The sequence below is a fragment of the Plecotus auritus genome (assembly GCF_963455305.1).
Source record: "Plecotus auritus genome assembly, chromosome: 3".
Classification (NCBI taxonomy): Eukaryota; Metazoa; Chordata; class Mammalia; order Chiroptera; family Vespertilionidae; genus Plecotus; species Plecotus auritus.
Window position 1 is genome coordinate 203,559,830 of NC_137772.1, and position 18,972 is coordinate 203,578,801.

The window sequence follows — 18,972 nt, forward strand, 5'->3', positions numbered from 1 at the left end:
TTGAGGCCCCCGCACATACAAGAATCAACCAATGAATGCACAAATAAGTGGAACATCAAATCAATGTCTCCTCCCCCCTGCTCTCTCTCCAATCTGTCTAAAAATAAATAAAAATAAAAAGAATAAAATTATTCCAGCCTGAATATCAAGTACATTGACAGAGATGAATGTATGGCTCAGAGCGTTCCAGGTAGCCATGTATTTAATATCCAGTGATCTGTAGATGTGTTTTAAAGTTCTCTGTGTGCTCCATTTTACTTTTTTTCAGAACGACTCGATCCTTGTAAATTATTCTCAGCCGTGTTCTGTGCATTCTCTGTGGATCAAGCATAGGAGTGGACAGCTGTGTGGCAATGGGAGAGGAGAAGGGCATGACACAAATGCTAAAGGAATGCAGTCTCAGTGACAAGTTGTGTAGTAAGTACACATGTTCGTGTTCTTCTCTTAGAATAATGAAGACTAAAGTCTGGATAGAATCTAGGAGGGGAATAATTTGATTTGTAGTAGATGTGAAGACAGTATTGACAAAGAAATGGGCCATTGTTTTCAAAAAGTACCAATCAGAGATGCAGATGCTGCATTCTTCATTTCAGTAGGAAAAATAGGAGAAGGGGCACAGAGCACACTTGCTGGGCTAAGAAAGAGGGACATTGGCGGTTGTGATGAGAGAGTTGCTCCCAATAAGGTTTCCATTGAATGAAAGTGGAGTGGAAGAAAGAAGAGATGACCATTTATGTATGATGAGCTGAGGACTGGTGGGTAGCAGAACTTGTGTAGACATCAGGCTAGGCTTCTTCTTTAATCTCTTTTCTTTCTGTTTAATTTCCTACCCAGTTGTCTGGCACCAGCAGTATGAAATCATCATCATCCCAGCCTTTCTGGTTGGTGCCTCCCTCATCATTCTTGGGGTCATCCTGTGGCTTTTTATCAGAGAAAAAAGAGCTCAGCAGCAGTCTCCTGGACTCCAAGGTAAAGCTCAAACTGGGGCCGGACAGAAGCTCGGGAAGACAGAGATTGCAGAAAAATAAAACCCAAGTTTCAATGAGTCCAAGTCTACTAGTAGAGGTCTAGGTTCCTGCAATGCAAAAGGAGGCTTGGGTCCCCTCCTGTGGAGTTGAAAGACAGGAGGAAGTAGAGGACTCATGAGTAGAAACTCTACATATGCTTGTTTTCTGAAAGCAGAACAGGCAAGAGAGGCCTCATGTAACCTGTTTCTGTCCTCTTTGTCTTATTGCACTATCAAATGACCACATGAATGTCTAAGGATCTGGGAGGAAAACCTATTAGGCTTTGTTATCAGCTTTGAAGGATGACATCTTATTCTATAATACATTCCAGCCCTACTCTGTGCCCCTGGATACATGATGAAAAGGGATAGCTTTCATAATAGTCTTTGAAGGAGATGATAACATGCTGTCCTGGAGTACCACTGAGCATATAATGAAAGATAATCAGCTAGTACATGAAACTAAGAGTAAAAATAAGGGAAGAAAATCTGACAGTAATATGAAACTTCATAGTGGCTGATCCCTAATCCCTCTCCAAATTTTATCCCAAGTCTCTTATAATTCATTCTTGTAGAAACCTTTCGAAAGAAATTGTTTGAACTCACTCTCGAGGAGGCCAGTTACCCTTTGATTCCCAGTCAGGGCACATGCCCAGTTTGCAGGCTCAATCCCCAATAGGGGGCCTATGGGAGGCAGCTGCAAAATGATTCTCTCTCATCACTGATGTTTCTATCTCTCTCTCCCTCTCTCTGTGAAATCAAAAGAAAACACACAAAAAATCCTACCATATATTGCCCTGGCTGTTGTTGCTCAGTGGATAGAGCATCGGCCCACACACTGAAGGGTTGTGAGTTTGATTCCTAGTCAAAGGCATATACCGGGGTTGTAGGTTCAATCCCGGCCCCAGTCAGGGTGCATGTGGGAGGCAACCAATCGATGTGTGTCTCTCTTACATCGATGTTTCTCTCTCTCTCCCTCTTCCTCCAAACCTCCTTTCTCTCTAAAAAATCAATGGGAAAAATATCCTTGAGTGAGGATATTTTAACCAAAAATAAAACAAAAAAACCTAAACTCACTCTCACTACCACTTGTTGCATTCTCTTTTGAATACTAAAATACGGCTTTCAATCTCACCACTCCACCAAAACAACTCTAAGATCACCAATGACAGCTCTGTTGAGTCCTCATCTTATTTGACCTGTCGAAAAACATTTTGTACTTCTTTCAACTTTTTTTCTTTAAATCTCCAGTCACTTTCTAAATGATCTCATTTTAAATCTATAGATTCAAATGCTTTCTCTATTTTAATTATAGTCTCCCTTGAATTTCAGATTCTTATATCAAATCACCTATTTTGCAGTTGGGATCTAATACACATCTCATATGTAATATGTCCAAAGCAAAGGTACTGAAATTCCCTCACAAAATATCTTCTGCCACTAGTCTTCCCCTATCTTAGTAAAAGGCAAACCCAGATTTCTATGCATTCAGTCTAAAATATTAAAGGTGTCCATCCAATCCATTAGTAAATCCTTTAACTCTATCTTCAAAATAACTTACACCACTTTCACCTCGCATAGACCATTGTAATACACGCCTAACTGGGTTCCTTGCTTGTAATCCTATACCTTCATGGTATATTCTCCTCAGAGTAGCAGAATGATTCTTTTAAAGTGTAAGTCAGTCCTGTCAATTCTCTGCTTGGAAAATCCCCAATAGCTTCCCATCTTAGAATGAAAAAAGACGAAATTCTTTCAATAGTCTTACATGATCTGGGCCCTCTCTGGCCTCCTCTTCTATAATTCTCCAGTTATTCCACTTGATTCCACTGCACTGACTTCATTATTCTTCATCCAGAAGCCAAGTATGCTCCTTCTTCAATATCTTTGTACTTCTTGTTCCCTTTGTCTATAATACCTTTCCTGATACCAGGATATAGTTTAGTCTCTTATTGCTTCAAGGTATTTCACATATGTCATCACAAAGACCTTTCCTGACCTTTAAACATGAAATAGAATCATTGATGCTTCTCTTTTCTCCATAACACTCAAAACCTGGTATGTTATTATCTGCTCTGCTCTCCTACCACTGGAAAATAATCTTCATAAGATTCTGGACTTTACCCAAAAGTGCTTGGCATGTGGGAGGTGATATTTGTTGAATAAATTAATGAATTAATAAATGAATGAAGATTTAATACAAAGAATGAATCTCTCTATTCCAATAGAGAAAAGTTGGCTAAGGAAGGGAGAAAGTACCAGAATACCTTTTGAATAAAACTAAGAAGTATGGAATAACATGACCCTGAGCACAATTTGAAGGAGGAAGAATAACCATAGCTTAGAATTAAGTAGTTATCCATACCTCCCCTCTACCTTTGGGAGCTATTTGATTGACTTAAATGATATTCCCCATTGGCAGTTACCACCACCTATAGGTATCTGTGGTTTTAAATATGTTTTTTATTGACTTCAGAGAGAGGGAGAGAGAGGGAGAGAGAAATAAAAACATCAATTGATAATCATCGATTGGCTACCTTCTTCATGCCTCACATTGGGGAAGGAGCTCGCAACTGGGGCATGTGCCCTGATTGGGAATTGAATGGTGACCTCCTGGTTCATGGATTGATGCTTAACCACTGAGCCACACCAGCTGGGCTAGGTATCTGTGGTTTTAATAACTATTCAGGAACTTCCTCAATTGTCTCTATATTATATTTATGTTGAACTGTGATATTGAGAAACAGAAAATAAATGCCATTACCAATTTCAAGAGACCATCTTGAGTTGTCTTAGAAGTAATGGAATTATTATAAAAGTTCTAAAGGTTGGTATTGATGCTGGTTCACAGAGAAGCATCAGGAACCCACAATGGGTGGCAAAAAAATTATTAAAGGAACTTTCTTGCCAATTTGTTCCAAGTTGTGCTTTCCTGGAGTCTGGAGGGTAGGAAAAAGCTGGTTGGTATCATCTCTTTGTTCTAGGCATTGCTCCTGTGCCTCCAGTTAGGGGCCAAAACGGGGAAGCAGGAGGACATGAAGGAAGTGTATTTGTGCCACTTAAGGAGACATCGGTGGAAAGCCTTCTACAAACATCCACACATGCCCTGGCTAAGCTGCAGGTACCCCGGGAGCAACTCTCTGAAGTTCTGGAGTGGATCTACAATGGTAGTTGTGGGGCCATCTATCGAACCAAGATGTACCCTGGGGACCCAGCTAAGTCCAAGGACATTGTCCTCAAGGTTTTGAAAGGTAAAAGGAGAAGTGTTAGATTTCCCTTTCCCTATTTAACTTTCCCCTGTGAGCACCCTTAACAGTAAATGCTAATGGGCATTGCAGACATTAAGATGTTATTCAGTAGATAGTTGTGATCACAATTATATGCAGAATAAGAAGGGCAGCTTTGAGGAGAAATTCAGCTTTTAAGCTTTTGTACCTCAAACTCAAGAAGGGACTAGAAAGTGAAAACTCAAGACAAATTTTTTTGTGGGGTCTTTCTTTCCTATACCTCAACCTTGCCTATCTAGACTGTTACTTGGATGAGGATGTTGAGGTTGCTTCTTCACTTTTCTCCACTATATATCTTACCCTGACAACACTGTGTTTCTTTTCTTTCTTTACTTTTTTTTTGCTGTTGCTCATAATATGGACACGTAATGGTGAATGTATAGAACAAGGATAAAATAAACAAGATTATTAATCCAAAGGCCTAGACTGTGATAACCTTTTAATGTGAACACACTTGCCCATTTAGGCAGATGAAAGCCTACCTAGTTGTAAGACCTATAATTCTGTTACCTTTGGCCAAAGATCAGTGAGGATCATCTTCTAATTAGTTCCCTTTCTGTTTACTTTTTGTCTATAGTCACTCCCCTTTAGAGCCTTGAGAATTATCATCTGAGGTTGCTTCCTGCCTCAGACTTCCTATTTTCTCTGAAATGTTCTGACCACTACCCATGGCTCTTCTGTTCTCCACAGAACCAGCTAGGCTCCAAGAGATACAGGATTTCTTAGGGCGAATCCAATTCTATCAGTACCTGGGGAAGCACCCAAACCTGGTACAGCTGGAAGGCTGCTGCACAGAAGGAGAGCCGCTCTATATGGTGTTGGAGGATGTTGCCCAGGGGGACCTGCTCAGCTTTCTCTGGACCTGTCGCCGGGTGAGCGGTAGGGTAGACATATTAGAAAGGAAAGGCTTTACCTGGCTGATTAGCTGTTCACATGGCAATGAGCCTGACAAGTGACAAAGAGACAGAGTGATTGAGTATCACCAACCAATGGAACTTTTTATGATAGCAGTGTTTTATATCTGCCCTGTCCAATATGGTAGCCCCTAATCACATGTGGCTATGGAACACTTGAAATGTGACTGATGTGACTGAGAAACTGAATTTTCAGTTTTATTTCATTTAAAAATGATACACATGTAAATAGCCACAGGCGTCCAATGGCTACCATATTGAGCAGTGCAGATTTAGAGTATGGACTTTAGGTTCTACTTCCTACTAGCTATGTGAATTTGGGCAAGCCACCTCTCTCAGCCTGAGTTTTCTGAATCTGTAAAATGGGAGTAATAATAAAATAAATTATGTATGTAAAAACACAGCAGTGATTGATATATAGCAAACACTCAAAATGGTAGCTGTTAATAGTGATAATTGCATAACAACATAACTATCTAGTACTGATTGTAATTTTGTTGTTGTTACTGTTAAGTGTGCTTTCCATTCTGTAACATCATCCTAGGTATGCCAGGGCTGAGTTGAGGAGAAATTCATCTTTTAAGCTTTTGTGCCTCAAACTCATATTTTAAAAAATTCATTTCCAGACTAAAGTGCAAATCATTTTTTTAGTCTTCCTACTTGTTTATGTATTCCTCTTTCTCAAGCACTATACATTTCTTTAGTTAGTTCTTTACTTGCCAATGAGCAAGTTCAATATTAAACAAGGCTACTCAATATGCTTATTTTACCACTAAATGTGTATGAAAGAGGGACCCTGCTGGCATCTTCCATCCAGTGATACAAATAGGACAATGTGCATGTCTCTAGGTATTTAAAACCTTTTAAAGAGCTTATCCAAATGTAACTTGTTTTGTGCTCTAACCTCACTAGCTCTTTTCTGTTTTCAAAATTGCTATGCTTCTTTATTTTAGATCACTTCCTCTTGCTTTTCTCATTACACCAAACTTCTCCCTTCTTTGCATAGTCAATGCCCACTCAACCTTCAGATTTCATAAAAAATTTTCCTTGTTCCCCAACTGAATCAGCTCTCTTTCCCCCACCATTATATGCTTTCTTTTTCATTTCCTTCATGGTGCTTATAGATATGTAACTATACATTTATATATGATTATTTTATTCTGATTCACATGTGTTTGCCATGCTATAAACTCCAGAAGGCAACAGACACGTTTATTTTGTTCACTCTTATATTCTGTGTTCCTAAGATGAAATCTGGCACATAGTAGGCATTCAATAAAAATGTGTTGAGTTAATATGCTTAATTAATCACACACACACGCACGCACACACACACACACACACACACACACACACACACATTGATGCTTTATCCAGTTGATAAAGCATATACTTGTCTTTCATCCTTGCTATTCTGTTCTTCCTTCATTCTTCTATTTATCTACATTCTTTATTATTTTTTCCAGTCTAATAAATCATTGTATTTCTCTTCATATTTGAGAATCTGTAATATCATTCTATCCTTGAACCTTACAGTTCTATGTTTGTTTTCTGAGCTTTGCTATCTGCATTTAAGAATATCTCTGCCCTTACATTTTTTTCAGATCTGTTCATGTCATTTTGATATAATGCTTTTTTCCTGTCTCTGTAGGATGTGATGACCATGGATGGCCTTCTCTATGATCTCACTGAAAAACAAGTATATCACATTGGGAAGCAGGTTCTCTTGGCTTTGGTAAGCTGAGCAAAATGATAACAGATGGTAGGGATTTTCTTGTTAATTTGTATTTGATGTCATATTTTTTATATTCCTAAAGGGTATATATTATAAAGAAAATCAGATGGAAGTTAGGGGGCAGAAACTCAAGCACTGAAAAATTATTTTCAGTTCTTTTTTTATGAAAGAATTTAGAGTATATTCTACAGGACTGGTAATTCTGGGCAGAACGTAGTCAACTTGGGGTTTTTAAACAGAACAGTAAGGGTTTAAAAAGGTTTCTCAGAATTCAAAAACCAGGACTAAGAGCTTTATGTCCACTTGCTTAATACTTTTACTTCCCCATATATACTAATATTAATAGATGTAAAAGGGGCAAATAGGGAAGCAAATTGGGAGAATATATGAGAAGATTAAACTGAATGGGTAAAAGGCTACAGAACCAGAAAGAAGTATACCATTTTATACCTGAAAAACAAGAAATACTAGTTCAGAACATGTTTTATTGGAGACTTGCTTTGATACTGAATGTGATAGGAAATACATATACTTTAAAAAGAAGGAATAAGTGGAAGAGAAAGAATAAGAAGGGGCAATGGTGAGATCATTTCTTTATTTTAAAACAACTCAAAGAGGTGAGACAATAAATATTTTAAAAATTAATACGTAATAAAAAAGAATTAAAAAAAGAGGTAAGAGAAAGAACAGGGTTTAAGAGAAAAAAATGATCTTTGCCATAATTACTCAGGACATTTAGATGACTATGTCTATGAAATTATTTAGATAATTTTATTTAAAATAGCATTTGTTATAGAAAATCAGGCTCTGTGAAGCTTCCACTTTCAGTTTTTTAAAATGTATCTTGCCATCTGGATGTGTGAAATATGCCAGGTATCTAAATGGAATAAGGGAACGCTTAGAAAAAAAAAAGTAGTGAGATTAAAAAAGAGCAGTAGTTAAAATTGAAGTTCCTATGGGGCAGGGGAGAGAGAACATCACATTAATGAATATTATCTCTGGTTTTGGAGGGCCTAGTTGGTATAGTTCCTTGACAAAATTAGGGTATCAGGATGCAGCCAACCTTGTATTCTAAGCCATAATTGCAGAGGTGCCCCAGTGGGATGCATTGATTCCATGGATGCATTCATCAGTGCTCTAGGTTACCAGCTATAAGATAATAAAAATTACTTTTCACAACCTCAAAGTTACTACATTCTATAATTATTCTCATTACAGTATAATTTATTTGTTCTAAAACTGCACCAGAGAGGGGGTAGGAGTTAGGTGGAGGTGGAGAGGATACAGTGGGGGAGGGGTAAATGATTATGGAAAAGAAATAAAACTCCACCAAAGACAGAACAATTGCTAGTCACTATTTCCTTCATCATCAATGCCTGGAAATTACCAACTTAATCTTGTATTTTTTCATACCATCTCGTTTGATAATGATATACTTCAATCTCCAGCTCTTTGGTCATGTATTTTTTTCAACTTCTCCATATGCCTTGAAAAACTTGATATTGGGGCAGATGATTCCAGCAAACAAATGTCATCCTGGTGCAATGGTTCTCAAATGCCTTGTTGGCCGTGCTTAAAATTATTTTAATACTTGTTTTTTTTTTTTACATGCATTTTATTTTATTATTTTTTTTATTGTTAATCCTCGCCCAAGGATATTTTTTTCCATTGATTTTTAGAGATAGTGGAAGGGAGAGGGAGAGGGAGAGAAAGAGAGAAACATTGATGTGAGAGAGAAACATCAATTGGTTGCCTCCTGCACACACCCCAACCAGGGCTGGGGAACCTGCAACCAAGGTACGTGCCCTTGACTGGAATCAAACCCAGGACCATTCAGTCTGTGGGCTGATGCTCTATCCACTGAGCAAAACAACTAGGGCTTAATACTTCTTAAAAATATAGATTACCAGGTCCCTCTGCCTAGGTTTCAGTTAAGTAAATATGGGGTGAAGACCTTATATTTTTAAAATGCTCTCAGGCAATTCTGATTTTCCAGTCTGGCTTAAGAATTATTAGTATAATTTGTAGTTCCTCCTATGAATTAGAATACCTGGTTCTGGTCACTACCTCTTAATAATTGTGTGGCCTTGAGTAATCATTTACATTTATCTAAAAGATACTTCCTTAACTCACTTCATCTAGTTATATTAGGGACAAAATATAGTGTAAATATGTAAAACTCCATATGAAAGCGTTAAAATGACACTCGGTTTTTCTATGTACATATTATCTTATTTTGGGGACTGCTGTTAGAATCTTGAAACCTACTTACTTTTACAGTTGCCAGCTGGATCCTCTCTGAGAGAAAGGTGAAATCAGGCAGGGCCAGGGCTTGACACACAGAGGGCGACTAGACATTCCAAACACAGTATTAACGTTATTTGGATTATTTGTTCAGTTTGGTAATCCTAAACACTGTTTTTCCCAAAATAGGAATTTATTTACTAAGAATTACTTAGTTTCTGCATAAAAATCACCAGTTGTTCCTCATTGGGTTTTTTACACACATCCGTTCTCTCGGGATTCTTCTATTCACCCCAACACTTTAAAAAATACAGCTCTTGTTAGCACCAGGAGGGACAGTTAAGGCAGCAAGGTGTTTCCTTGAGTCTCAGCATCTGGAGGGCTCGTGGTCTCCCCCTTGAGAGAATATACATAGTAGGTACTTCCTTATGTTGGAAAGGCTGTCCCTGAAGAAAACAATTATGCAGAATGCAAATTCAGTTATCTCTGGTCAATTATTTGTACCTGATAGCTTTAAAATAAAGTTCCTTTTGGTCATAGTCATCAAAGTCTTGCTGGTTGTTTTCAACTGTAAAAAAAATGTCTGGAAAAAGACAGTAGGAAAGAGCAGGATCTATAATGACAGTGCTGTGAGGCTGGACTGTGCAACCACCTGAGAGCGCACAGTCGTTTGCTTTAAAAAAAATCCCACAGTCGGGGTCCTGTATAATTTCAAATCAAATTCTTCCTTGTCCTTAAACTACCCAAAACATCACTGCACCAGATCCTCATTTTTAAAGTGAGGTGTATGTCCTCAGAGTCATGCACCATGTTGGGGGGCGAAAAACACACAAAAAACCCTAGGACTTGATTTATTAGCAACATTAATTGCTTTTTACCACAGTCCATCTGTGCTGTTGTGAAATTCAAAGGTGATTCAGAAGTATGACAGTTATTGCTCCATTAGGATAGACCCCCAAAATGACTTTTCAGAAATCAAGTCTGTCTTCCGCAGACCCCAACCAGACTCTGGGCCGCTCTGGGGGATGCAGGCCAAGGGCAGCCTGCCAACTAGATTCACAGTGATTCTGGTTTATCTGTTTCTGTGAGCAGCCACATATGGGGCGGTGGGTGGCCCAGATGTGCCCTCTGCTGGGCACACCTACACCTTGTCATTGAGATCAGGGTTCATCTTGGTGACATCTCCTAGGTAATTTCAGTGGTGGCCCTCTTGTTGACCAGAAAAGGCAGACCTTCTCCAGGCACTCCTCCTTCCTCATGTTCTGGCCCTTGGCGAGCACTTTCAGGAAGTCTGACTTATAGGGTGTTGCATACAGTGCTTCCTGGAAGATCTTCTGCAAGATCCAGCTGTGATGCTTCTTGAGGGCCATCTCGTAGGCTTTGGTGGCATTGATGTGGATGAGGTTGGGGTGGTTCTTGGCCCACTCCCTATCACAGATCTGGAGGAAGACATGGATGAAGCAGAGGCCTCTTCAGCAACATCAGCACCAGCCTAGCCCCTCTTTGGACCACTCTGTTCCATACATTTCCTTCTTTGCCTCCAGGATATTCTGTATGGTCCAGAACTTGGCCAGTCAGTGTCAATCACAGCTTTAATTTTCATAATGTTGGCACTTAGGTCTGCCTTGATGGGTGTAAACACTGTGGACTCAAGGCAATCAAAGAAGGGTAGCAGGTGGGACACCACCTAGAGGAAGGGCTCCATCACGATCTGTTTGTCCTTGGGCATTGGCTTCAGCAGGTGCTCAGCCAGCAGCACCATTTCAGGGTCAAGGCCAGTGGTGATGCCCCAGCCGGAGCCATGGGTGTCTAGGCCACCCCTCCTGCTATCGCTGTCAATGCTGGGGATGTCACTGCTGCCACCAGCCAGAGACTCTGGAGATGCCCTCGAGTGGAGCCAATCCTAAACAATTTTATACCTAAAAAACAAGAAATATTACTTTAGAACATGTTTGGTTGGACTTGCAAAATGTCTGATTCATTATCATGACTTGGAAGTGATATGCCAATATTAGAGAGACTTGCTTGAAATAGAAAATGTCCTTATCTTTTTTATGATCCCTAGCACTGCTTCTCCTTGGGTGTGATCCAAGCTGTGACCTCAGACAACTGATCTACCTTTGATCTTAAATTGATAGGAATTTCTTCAGGATAAACATCTGTTCCATGGGGATGTGGCAGCCAGAAATATTCTGATCCAGTGTGACCTTACTGCTAAGCTCTGTGGACTGGGCCTGGCTTATGAAGTCCACACCCAAGGGGCTATCACCTCTACTCACACCGTGCCCCTCAAGTGGCTTGCCCCAGAACGGCTACTGCTGAGACCAGCTGGCATCAGAGGAGACATGTACGGTTTGTTCCTGCCCTTGGGATGTCTTCCTTTCTTGACCTGAGTGTCCTCTAGTCCCTGACCATGACAGCGTCTGTTGTCAATTATGTCTACTTAGAAGTCAGACAGACTCTCAAGCAGAAATGCGTATTATGTGACAGAGCTTGTATTTGGCATCTGGCTGCAATCTTTTTTAATGGCTTTTGAATTATTCCTTCAGCATTAGATTAGCAACCTTAATTAGAAAAGCAAAAAGAAAAATGAAATGATTGTTTACACTGATATCTAGTAGAGTCCTTTTAATTTGAAGGACGTGGGTCTACTTAATCAAAAGTTCAGTTAAACCAGGAATTATTAAAATAAAAAAATATACATACATGCCTCAAATAATTTATTTTAACTAAAACATATAAGTGGGTATATATTGATTCATCTTTTGGAGGAGGGTCAAGACCTTTTTCATGAGGATGGACCTGCTAAATGATGTTACATGTTGTTTCTTGTATGACTAGTATCTGTCATAAATTATTTTTGAGGTTCAGTTTAAATTCTGAGTGAGAAACTTGAAAAACAGTTGTGAAACAATTTGACCACAGACATTTATTGTTATTTTTCCTAATTTTTTTACATTTGTGTCACCCACACAATTTGATACCACTTTCTTTTTAGCAGCTTATTTTTATAGAACATTTTTAAAGCATTCAACCTACTTTTCAGGGAGCTAATATTTTTTGCATTCATATTTAATTAGCTTGCATATTTAATTGATTACATAATTACAGCTACATGTATGATTGGTATAAACAGCACTGTAAAGAATCACAATTGAATTTTGATAACCATATAACTCAACTGCTTGGAGAAGTACATAAGTGTAACATGGACTATCTTACTACCCATGAATGTCATGAGCAGCAGAGAAAATTTAGAACGTCGGTTAATATGGTAAGTCAATTAAGAGACTTCCATTGCTGCTTCACTGACATCAGCTTCTCAATAGAAGTCTGGGAGCAATAAGCTGAACTGGGAAATATTACTCATTGAATGTTGATGTTATAGAATAGTGAAATATACATCTCTCAAATGATGTTGCACTAGAGGCCCAGTGCATGAAATTCGTGCACAAGTAGGGTCCCTAGCAGCTGCCAGCCGGGGCCTCCCTTCCCTGGCTGCTGGCTGCCAGCCAGGGACTTCCTTCTGCAAACCCCACCCCCCCCCCCGGTGGTCAGTGCACGTCATAGCGAATGGTCGAACATCCGGTCTCCCAAACTCCCGAGGGCACAATTTGTATATTAGGCTTTTATATATATAGATAGGGGAATATGTATTCCAACTATGTATAAAGCTTGTTCTGTTAATATTTTTCCTAGGTTTGGTCAATTAGATATACTGAGGAAATAGATAAATTATAACCCTCACTTGGTCTTGTGATAAAAATAAAGGCTGGGATTTCAGCAGGAAGGAATGGAAAGGATGAAAAATATGCCGAGGGGAATTTCTTTATGTTTGAGTGAATGTGTTTGCATAAATACACCCATAATTTAGCCAATAATAGTAAACACCTGTTAATATGAAATATAGAAAAAAGTAGACATGAATCCAGTCCTCAAAGGGATTGTACTCTAAGGGGATTGGATAGAAATGCTTTCAAATGGCACTCTTACTCGGCTTATTTTATCAGACACTCTCTGTTCCTTTTCTTTGCCTTCTTTATAGGGCTCTTCCTCCAATATTTAAGTGAGTTCTCTTTAGGAAAGGAAAAAAAAAACCACACCAGAAATTAAGTAAATGACTTTGTTTCTTTTATAGCTGGTCCTTTGGTATCCTGCTTTATGAGATGGTGACTCTAGGTATGTACCTGTATGCAAGCATGTTTGAGTGATGGGTGACATATTCTATGAGAAGGGGTTTCTGTTGAATCTCTGAGGTTTGAACTGGGCTGACATGAAATCCTTCTAACTCCTTTTAATTTTCTTTTGCTTTCTTTCTCTTTTCCTCAACACTGTACCAATTCCAAGGATATTTTTAAAATCCAAAGGATAATTCCAAGAGTGATCTTGCATAAACACAAAAATTTTGTCTTCAGATTTATAGTTTGTATTCTAGAGGACCCAACGTTCTCTTGCTACTCTCATGCTTTATCTACCAACAGGGGCACCACCATATCCTGAAGTCCCTCCTATCAGCATTCTACAGCATCTGCAAAGAGGGAAGATGATGAAAAGACCCAGTAGCTGCACACAAACCATGTAAGTGGCTTTTAAGGCCTACTCTTCTCTCACGCCAAATCTTTTTTTGCTCCATATCAATCATGCCTTTTTAAGAGATCATCCCCAGCTGTCCTTTATGTGCTAATGTACATCCCTATATCAAACTTATGCAGTAAAACACATCTGCTCATATGTCATATGTCAAATATATCATATGTACATATGTATATGTGTGTGTATACATGCACACATAATGTTGCGGCAACCACTGAGAACTCTGTTAGGAATCCAAATTTGGTTTAGTTCCTTTAAAAGCTTCCAAAATAGGTATGAAGCAGACCATATACAATGCAAGTACAGTAGTGTTTTACTTGTCTAAATGTCAGTCTCAGTCAGAGACTGCCAGCCTTAGTTCTAATACAGCTGTCATAAAATCCATTGCACCAGAATTATTAATTGGCTCTTATTTAGTATTTAACTTTTAAAAATTACTGGCTGTTTTTCCAGCTCTGAGCACATTAGAAGTCAACCAGTAGAAGGAGGTAGGAGGAAATTTTAAAGACAGGAGAGGAGGATCCAATATTGCCAGCAGAATGAGATAGCTGGTGAACCATGAAGGCGCAAAAAAATGGAAGAAGTAAAAATTACACTCCGTATTTTATGACTAATAAAGTACAAAAAGGGATAGCTATAGAACATACAAAAAGGTTAAATTATTTATAAGAAGGCAGGAGAGAATATAATATACTAATATACATTTCCATGAAAATTTTTGCTATTTTCAGCACTAAATGGTAAATTCCAAGTAAACATTTACTGTATCAAGCAGATTATAAATGTCAACTATCATAACTATAAATATACACAGTGTTGTGATACTGGCTGGATATACTAGAATAGAATTGCTGACCAATATTTCTTGTAGGCTTTCTATGTATAAAGGGTTGCCTTTGATCTGGAGGGAGACACTTAACTGATAAGATTGCTAATTTTGAAGAATTTAACATTGGATGAGGAGATATCTGAAACCAAAAGCTCAGATTCATCTCAGAGTCAATGGGACATGAGTTCAGTGCTAATCCTGCTACTTTACTATCTATTATTTACTTACCTTGAAATAGGTATAATGATAATCTTACCTCAAAGTTATTGTGAGGCTAAAATGAAATAATGCATGCTAAGTTCCATGCCAATGTTTTATATAATAAGTCAGCTCTTGGTAAATGTTAGCAGTGTTATTAAAGTAGCATCTTTTACAAAGTCTCATGGTTCAGCATTAATAAGTGTGGGAAATACAGAGGGCACTTAGGTTCATAAGGTAAAACTTCAGAGAGGAATTGAGATTTAAAATGATGACCACAGAGAGCATATTCAAGGAGTTGCGCACAGCATGAGCAAATACAGAGTTGGGTGTTGATGACCACATCTATGGCATAGCGAGACACTGACTTGGCTGGAGGAGAGGGCTTCAGTTAGGCAAGGCCTATGTGGTAGAGAAGCTAGGGGGTAGGATGTCTATTTCATATGGTAGGCAGTGGGAAACCACTGTATGTTCTTCAGCAGGGATGGGACATGATGAAAGTGTTTGAAAACAGACAGCATTATACATTCTCTAAACTGGACTGAAGAAAAGATAGATGAAAGGTGGTAAATACTTTATCTAGATTAAGGCAATTTCCCAAAGAAGGTAAATTATAAAGGGGGAAAATGATCTGGATTCATGGGAAAACAAACCCTATTACACTTTCCAAAATTAGGATGAATAATATTATTCCATAACTTCTTATATATATTTTTATATTTTTTTAATTTTTCAATTACAGTTGACATACAATATATTAGTTTCAGGTGTACAACATAGTGATTGGACATCTATATAACTTATGAAGTGATCACCTTGATAAGTCTAGTGCCCATGTAGAGCACACATAGTTATTACAATATTATTGACTACTAGTAGCCCTGCACATGAATCCGTGTGCCAGTAGGTTGCTGCCACTCTCCTGTAGCTCCCTCTCCCGCCCTCCCCCATAGCTTGCTGCCCTGCCCCCTCCTGTAGCTCTCCGTGCCTGCTTGTAGTTCGCTGCCCCATCCTCCTGCAGATCTGTGATCCGGTCCTTATGTTACTTGATTGGTCGTTATGCCTCAGGATGTAATGGATAATTAGCATATTCCTCTCTTATTATATAGGATACTCCCTATGCTGTACCATGACTTCTTATTTTCCTGGTTGTGATATACCTTTTATTGGTAGATAAGTTGTACCAATGGTTTGGAATGCTGCAAGTTAGTAACATTTAAAGATAAGAACACAACTTCTGAAAGAGCTTTTGGCAACAGAATGGGTATGGGGTGGGGACTGTTCTGTCATAATGATTGTACCCTGAGAAATCTTCAGTCATTCCTATTATTGGAAGGGTCCTATTGAGAAGATGATATTAAGAGATTTAGATTAAAAACATAAGAGAATGTTAATCTCTGGGAAGAATGTAAGAGTCAGGACAATGAGAAGTAGACGAAAGAATTTCAGGATTGTTGTTTTTTGTTAATATTTGTTAGGTGAGGAGACATGTTCCTCAGACATTTGCCTTGCCAAGGAAGCCAGTTTCTCTTATTTCCCTTTCAGGTATAGTCTTATGAAATCCTGTTGGCGCTGGAAAGAGGACAAACGCCCTTCACTTAGAGAATTATGCTCACGCCTAGAAACTGCCGCTCGAACTGCAGATGACAAAGCTGTGTTGCAGGTACCAGAGTTGGTGGTGCCTGAACTGTATGCAGCTGTGGCAGGCATCAGTGTAAAGAGCCTCTCCTACAGCTACAGCATCCTTTGAAGATCCTGGGGCAAAAAACATTTATGGGTGATCACATACTCTGGGAATTCTTCTAAGAACAGAGGATGGACTTTCTAGTGGGACATAAAGGAATAAGTGGGACATGGAGCTGGATCTCCCCCTATATATTTCCCTAGATATGTGAAATGATGCTGGGTGAGACTCTACACACCAGAGTAGAGAAATACAGTTTCATTTATGTTGTCCCAATCCTAAAGAATCAGGGTAGATGTGGCAGATAATGTCACTGCAAAGGAGGTTTTATAAATCAGAAAAAAAATTTTCTGCGGGGGAGGGGAGGGATCATGGCACAAATGAGCTGGTACATCCTACCACTGGCTAGTTTCCTCCTGAAACATGCTTTTATCTAGACTATTATAAGGTCCAGAGAAATTAGAATCAAATGAGGAAATAGAAAGCCCAAAAAGGAATTGATGAGAAAGAAAATTAAAGGTTCTATTTGCTCAGGGATATAGATGTGAACCAAGGTCATCCTTCAAAGAGAAGTTGGAGGGAAGGTATAAAGTTCCACAGTAATGATCCCTTCATGCAGGGCTAGAGGAGAACCATGAAGGAAAATTTCTGAGTTTCCCCTGGGTACAGGTAAGAGAAAGATGGTTCCCTTTTATCTAATGCTGAGGCAAGTGAACTCTGTTTATACTATTTTTAACTAGAAGATGGAGAGGTCATTTGATGATTAAGAACATTCAATATATATTGTTCATCAGGCTAGCTTCCTGGTCCCTATAAGATTAAGGAGACTGAGCCTAGAGTCAGATAGGAACATGAATAATATACTGTGTGTGTTTAATAAATATGAAAGGTGGAAACCAAGCAAGAATGCTAAGCAGGCCAGGTCTTTATCAAGGCCTAGCAAAGTATATCCAAGCCAAAAGGATAGTAGTTTCTGATTTTCAATTATCCATTGATACTGTGAAACTTATTCCATTAAATTAATATTTGTTGAGTGAAAGTAGGCTCTTCAGATTTACAACTGCCAGAATCTCTATAGTAGGAAGGATAAAAGTGAATAGAAGATAGAAAAATTAAATAGATAATCTACATTGTCTGAGAAAGGATGGAATGGGTATAATACTTACCTTACAGGGTTGTTGTAAGGACTGGAGGAGAATATGTATTTGTATGATATCTGGCATATAATATATGCTCAATAAATGTTAGTTTCCTTTCTTTCCCCTTCCTATTCTAGAATCTTTTATATCTTTTTCTTTTAAAATCTACTGTAGCCAAGAAGAAAACATTGGTCACCAGTCACTCTGATGTAGGACATGCCTAAAGACAATGGTATGGTCAATTACCATATGACTAAAATATTGAAGTCATCATTTTTGTGTGAATTTCTGGATGATGATAGTAATCTCCGACTACTGCAAAATAATGAAAACATCACGATGATAACAATTCAGCTGAACATGTGATCTGTGATTTTAAAGGAGACTCACTCTGGGTACTCTGGAAAAGCCATCTAAGGCTGGTGTAGGAAAGATGACCAGCTGTTGAATATTTGGAGAAGTTAGAATCCTGATGGAGTCATGATGAATCATCTAACTAAATAATGATTCTTGCATATGTAGGAATACCACAATGACTAGTCAGAATTTAAATTAAGTGGCAGTAGAGAGGAGGAAGGTTGAGTGGCTTGGTACTACATAATAAAGTCTTATGGAAACTCATCATTGCTTCTAGGTTCTTCATTTAAGTCAAATTTACACAAGATTTCTTTAATCATTCAAAAATATATAAATATTTTAAATTGAGTGTTTAGGACAACACTGCTAAACTTTGTGCTAGGTGATGAATAAAAGAAATAGAGAGCTTTATATTACAGTCTGAAAAGTAAGATACAAATATATACATATTTGTGTGAGAATTTTAAATTACACTTTGTGCTAAGTGCTACGAAGAAACATAGGCCCAGCCTGTGTGGCCCAGTTGGCTGAGCATTGGCCCACGCACCAGGAGGTCACCAGTTCTGTTCTGGTCAGGTCACAGGCCTGGATTACCAGCTCGGGTGTGCAGGAGGCCGATTCCCATTGATGTTTCTCTCTCTCTCTCTCTCTTTTCCCTTCTCTGAAATCAATCAAAACATTTTTTTTAAAGAAACAAATTGGTCAGAGGGGAATATAAAATGGGGAGCTCCCTGAAGATACACTGTTTAAATTGAGACCTTATCTTCTGTCATCTTATTTGATCCTCTCAATAGTTCTATGAGCTTGATAACATCGACTGCAGTATAATAATTTGATTTGTGAACAAACAGGCTTAGAGATAGTGACTTAACCAAGGTTAGGTAGAGGGAAGTGTTGGGAATGAATCTCAGGTCTTCTGTCACTCATTTTACTAAATCCCACTGAAAGTCAAAGGTCATCCATAGACAGGATTACTCTGTGTGTTG

At 38.6% G+C, this 18,972-nt stretch overlaps 1 protein-coding gene and 1 pseudogene across 2 annotated transcripts; one reads left to right on the forward strand and one right to left on the reverse strand.

Annotated features, from left to right (window-relative positions):
* Positions 1–308: 308 nt before the first annotated feature.
* Positions 309–16,556, forward strand: STYK1 (serine/threonine/tyrosine kinase 1; the record flags this gene model as incomplete). Its single annotated transcript, XM_080661850.1, has 9 exons — positions 309–417; positions 835–969; positions 3,991–4,257; positions 4,984–5,165; positions 6,859–6,942; positions 11,325–11,533; positions 13,325–13,365; positions 13,668–13,764; positions 16,352–16,556. Exons 1-9 carry the CDS (start codon positions 354–356, stop codon positions 16,554–16,556), a joined length of 1,284 nt encoding a protein of 427 aa, XP_080517976.1. The 5' UTR covers positions 309–353.
* On the reverse strand, positions 9,901–11,099 carry LOC308245103 (glycolipid transfer protein-like; annotated as a pseudogene). The gene has a single exon. The product of its transcript is annotated as a glycolipid transfer protein-like (transcript).
* Positions 16,557–18,972: the final 2,416 nt, after the last annotated feature.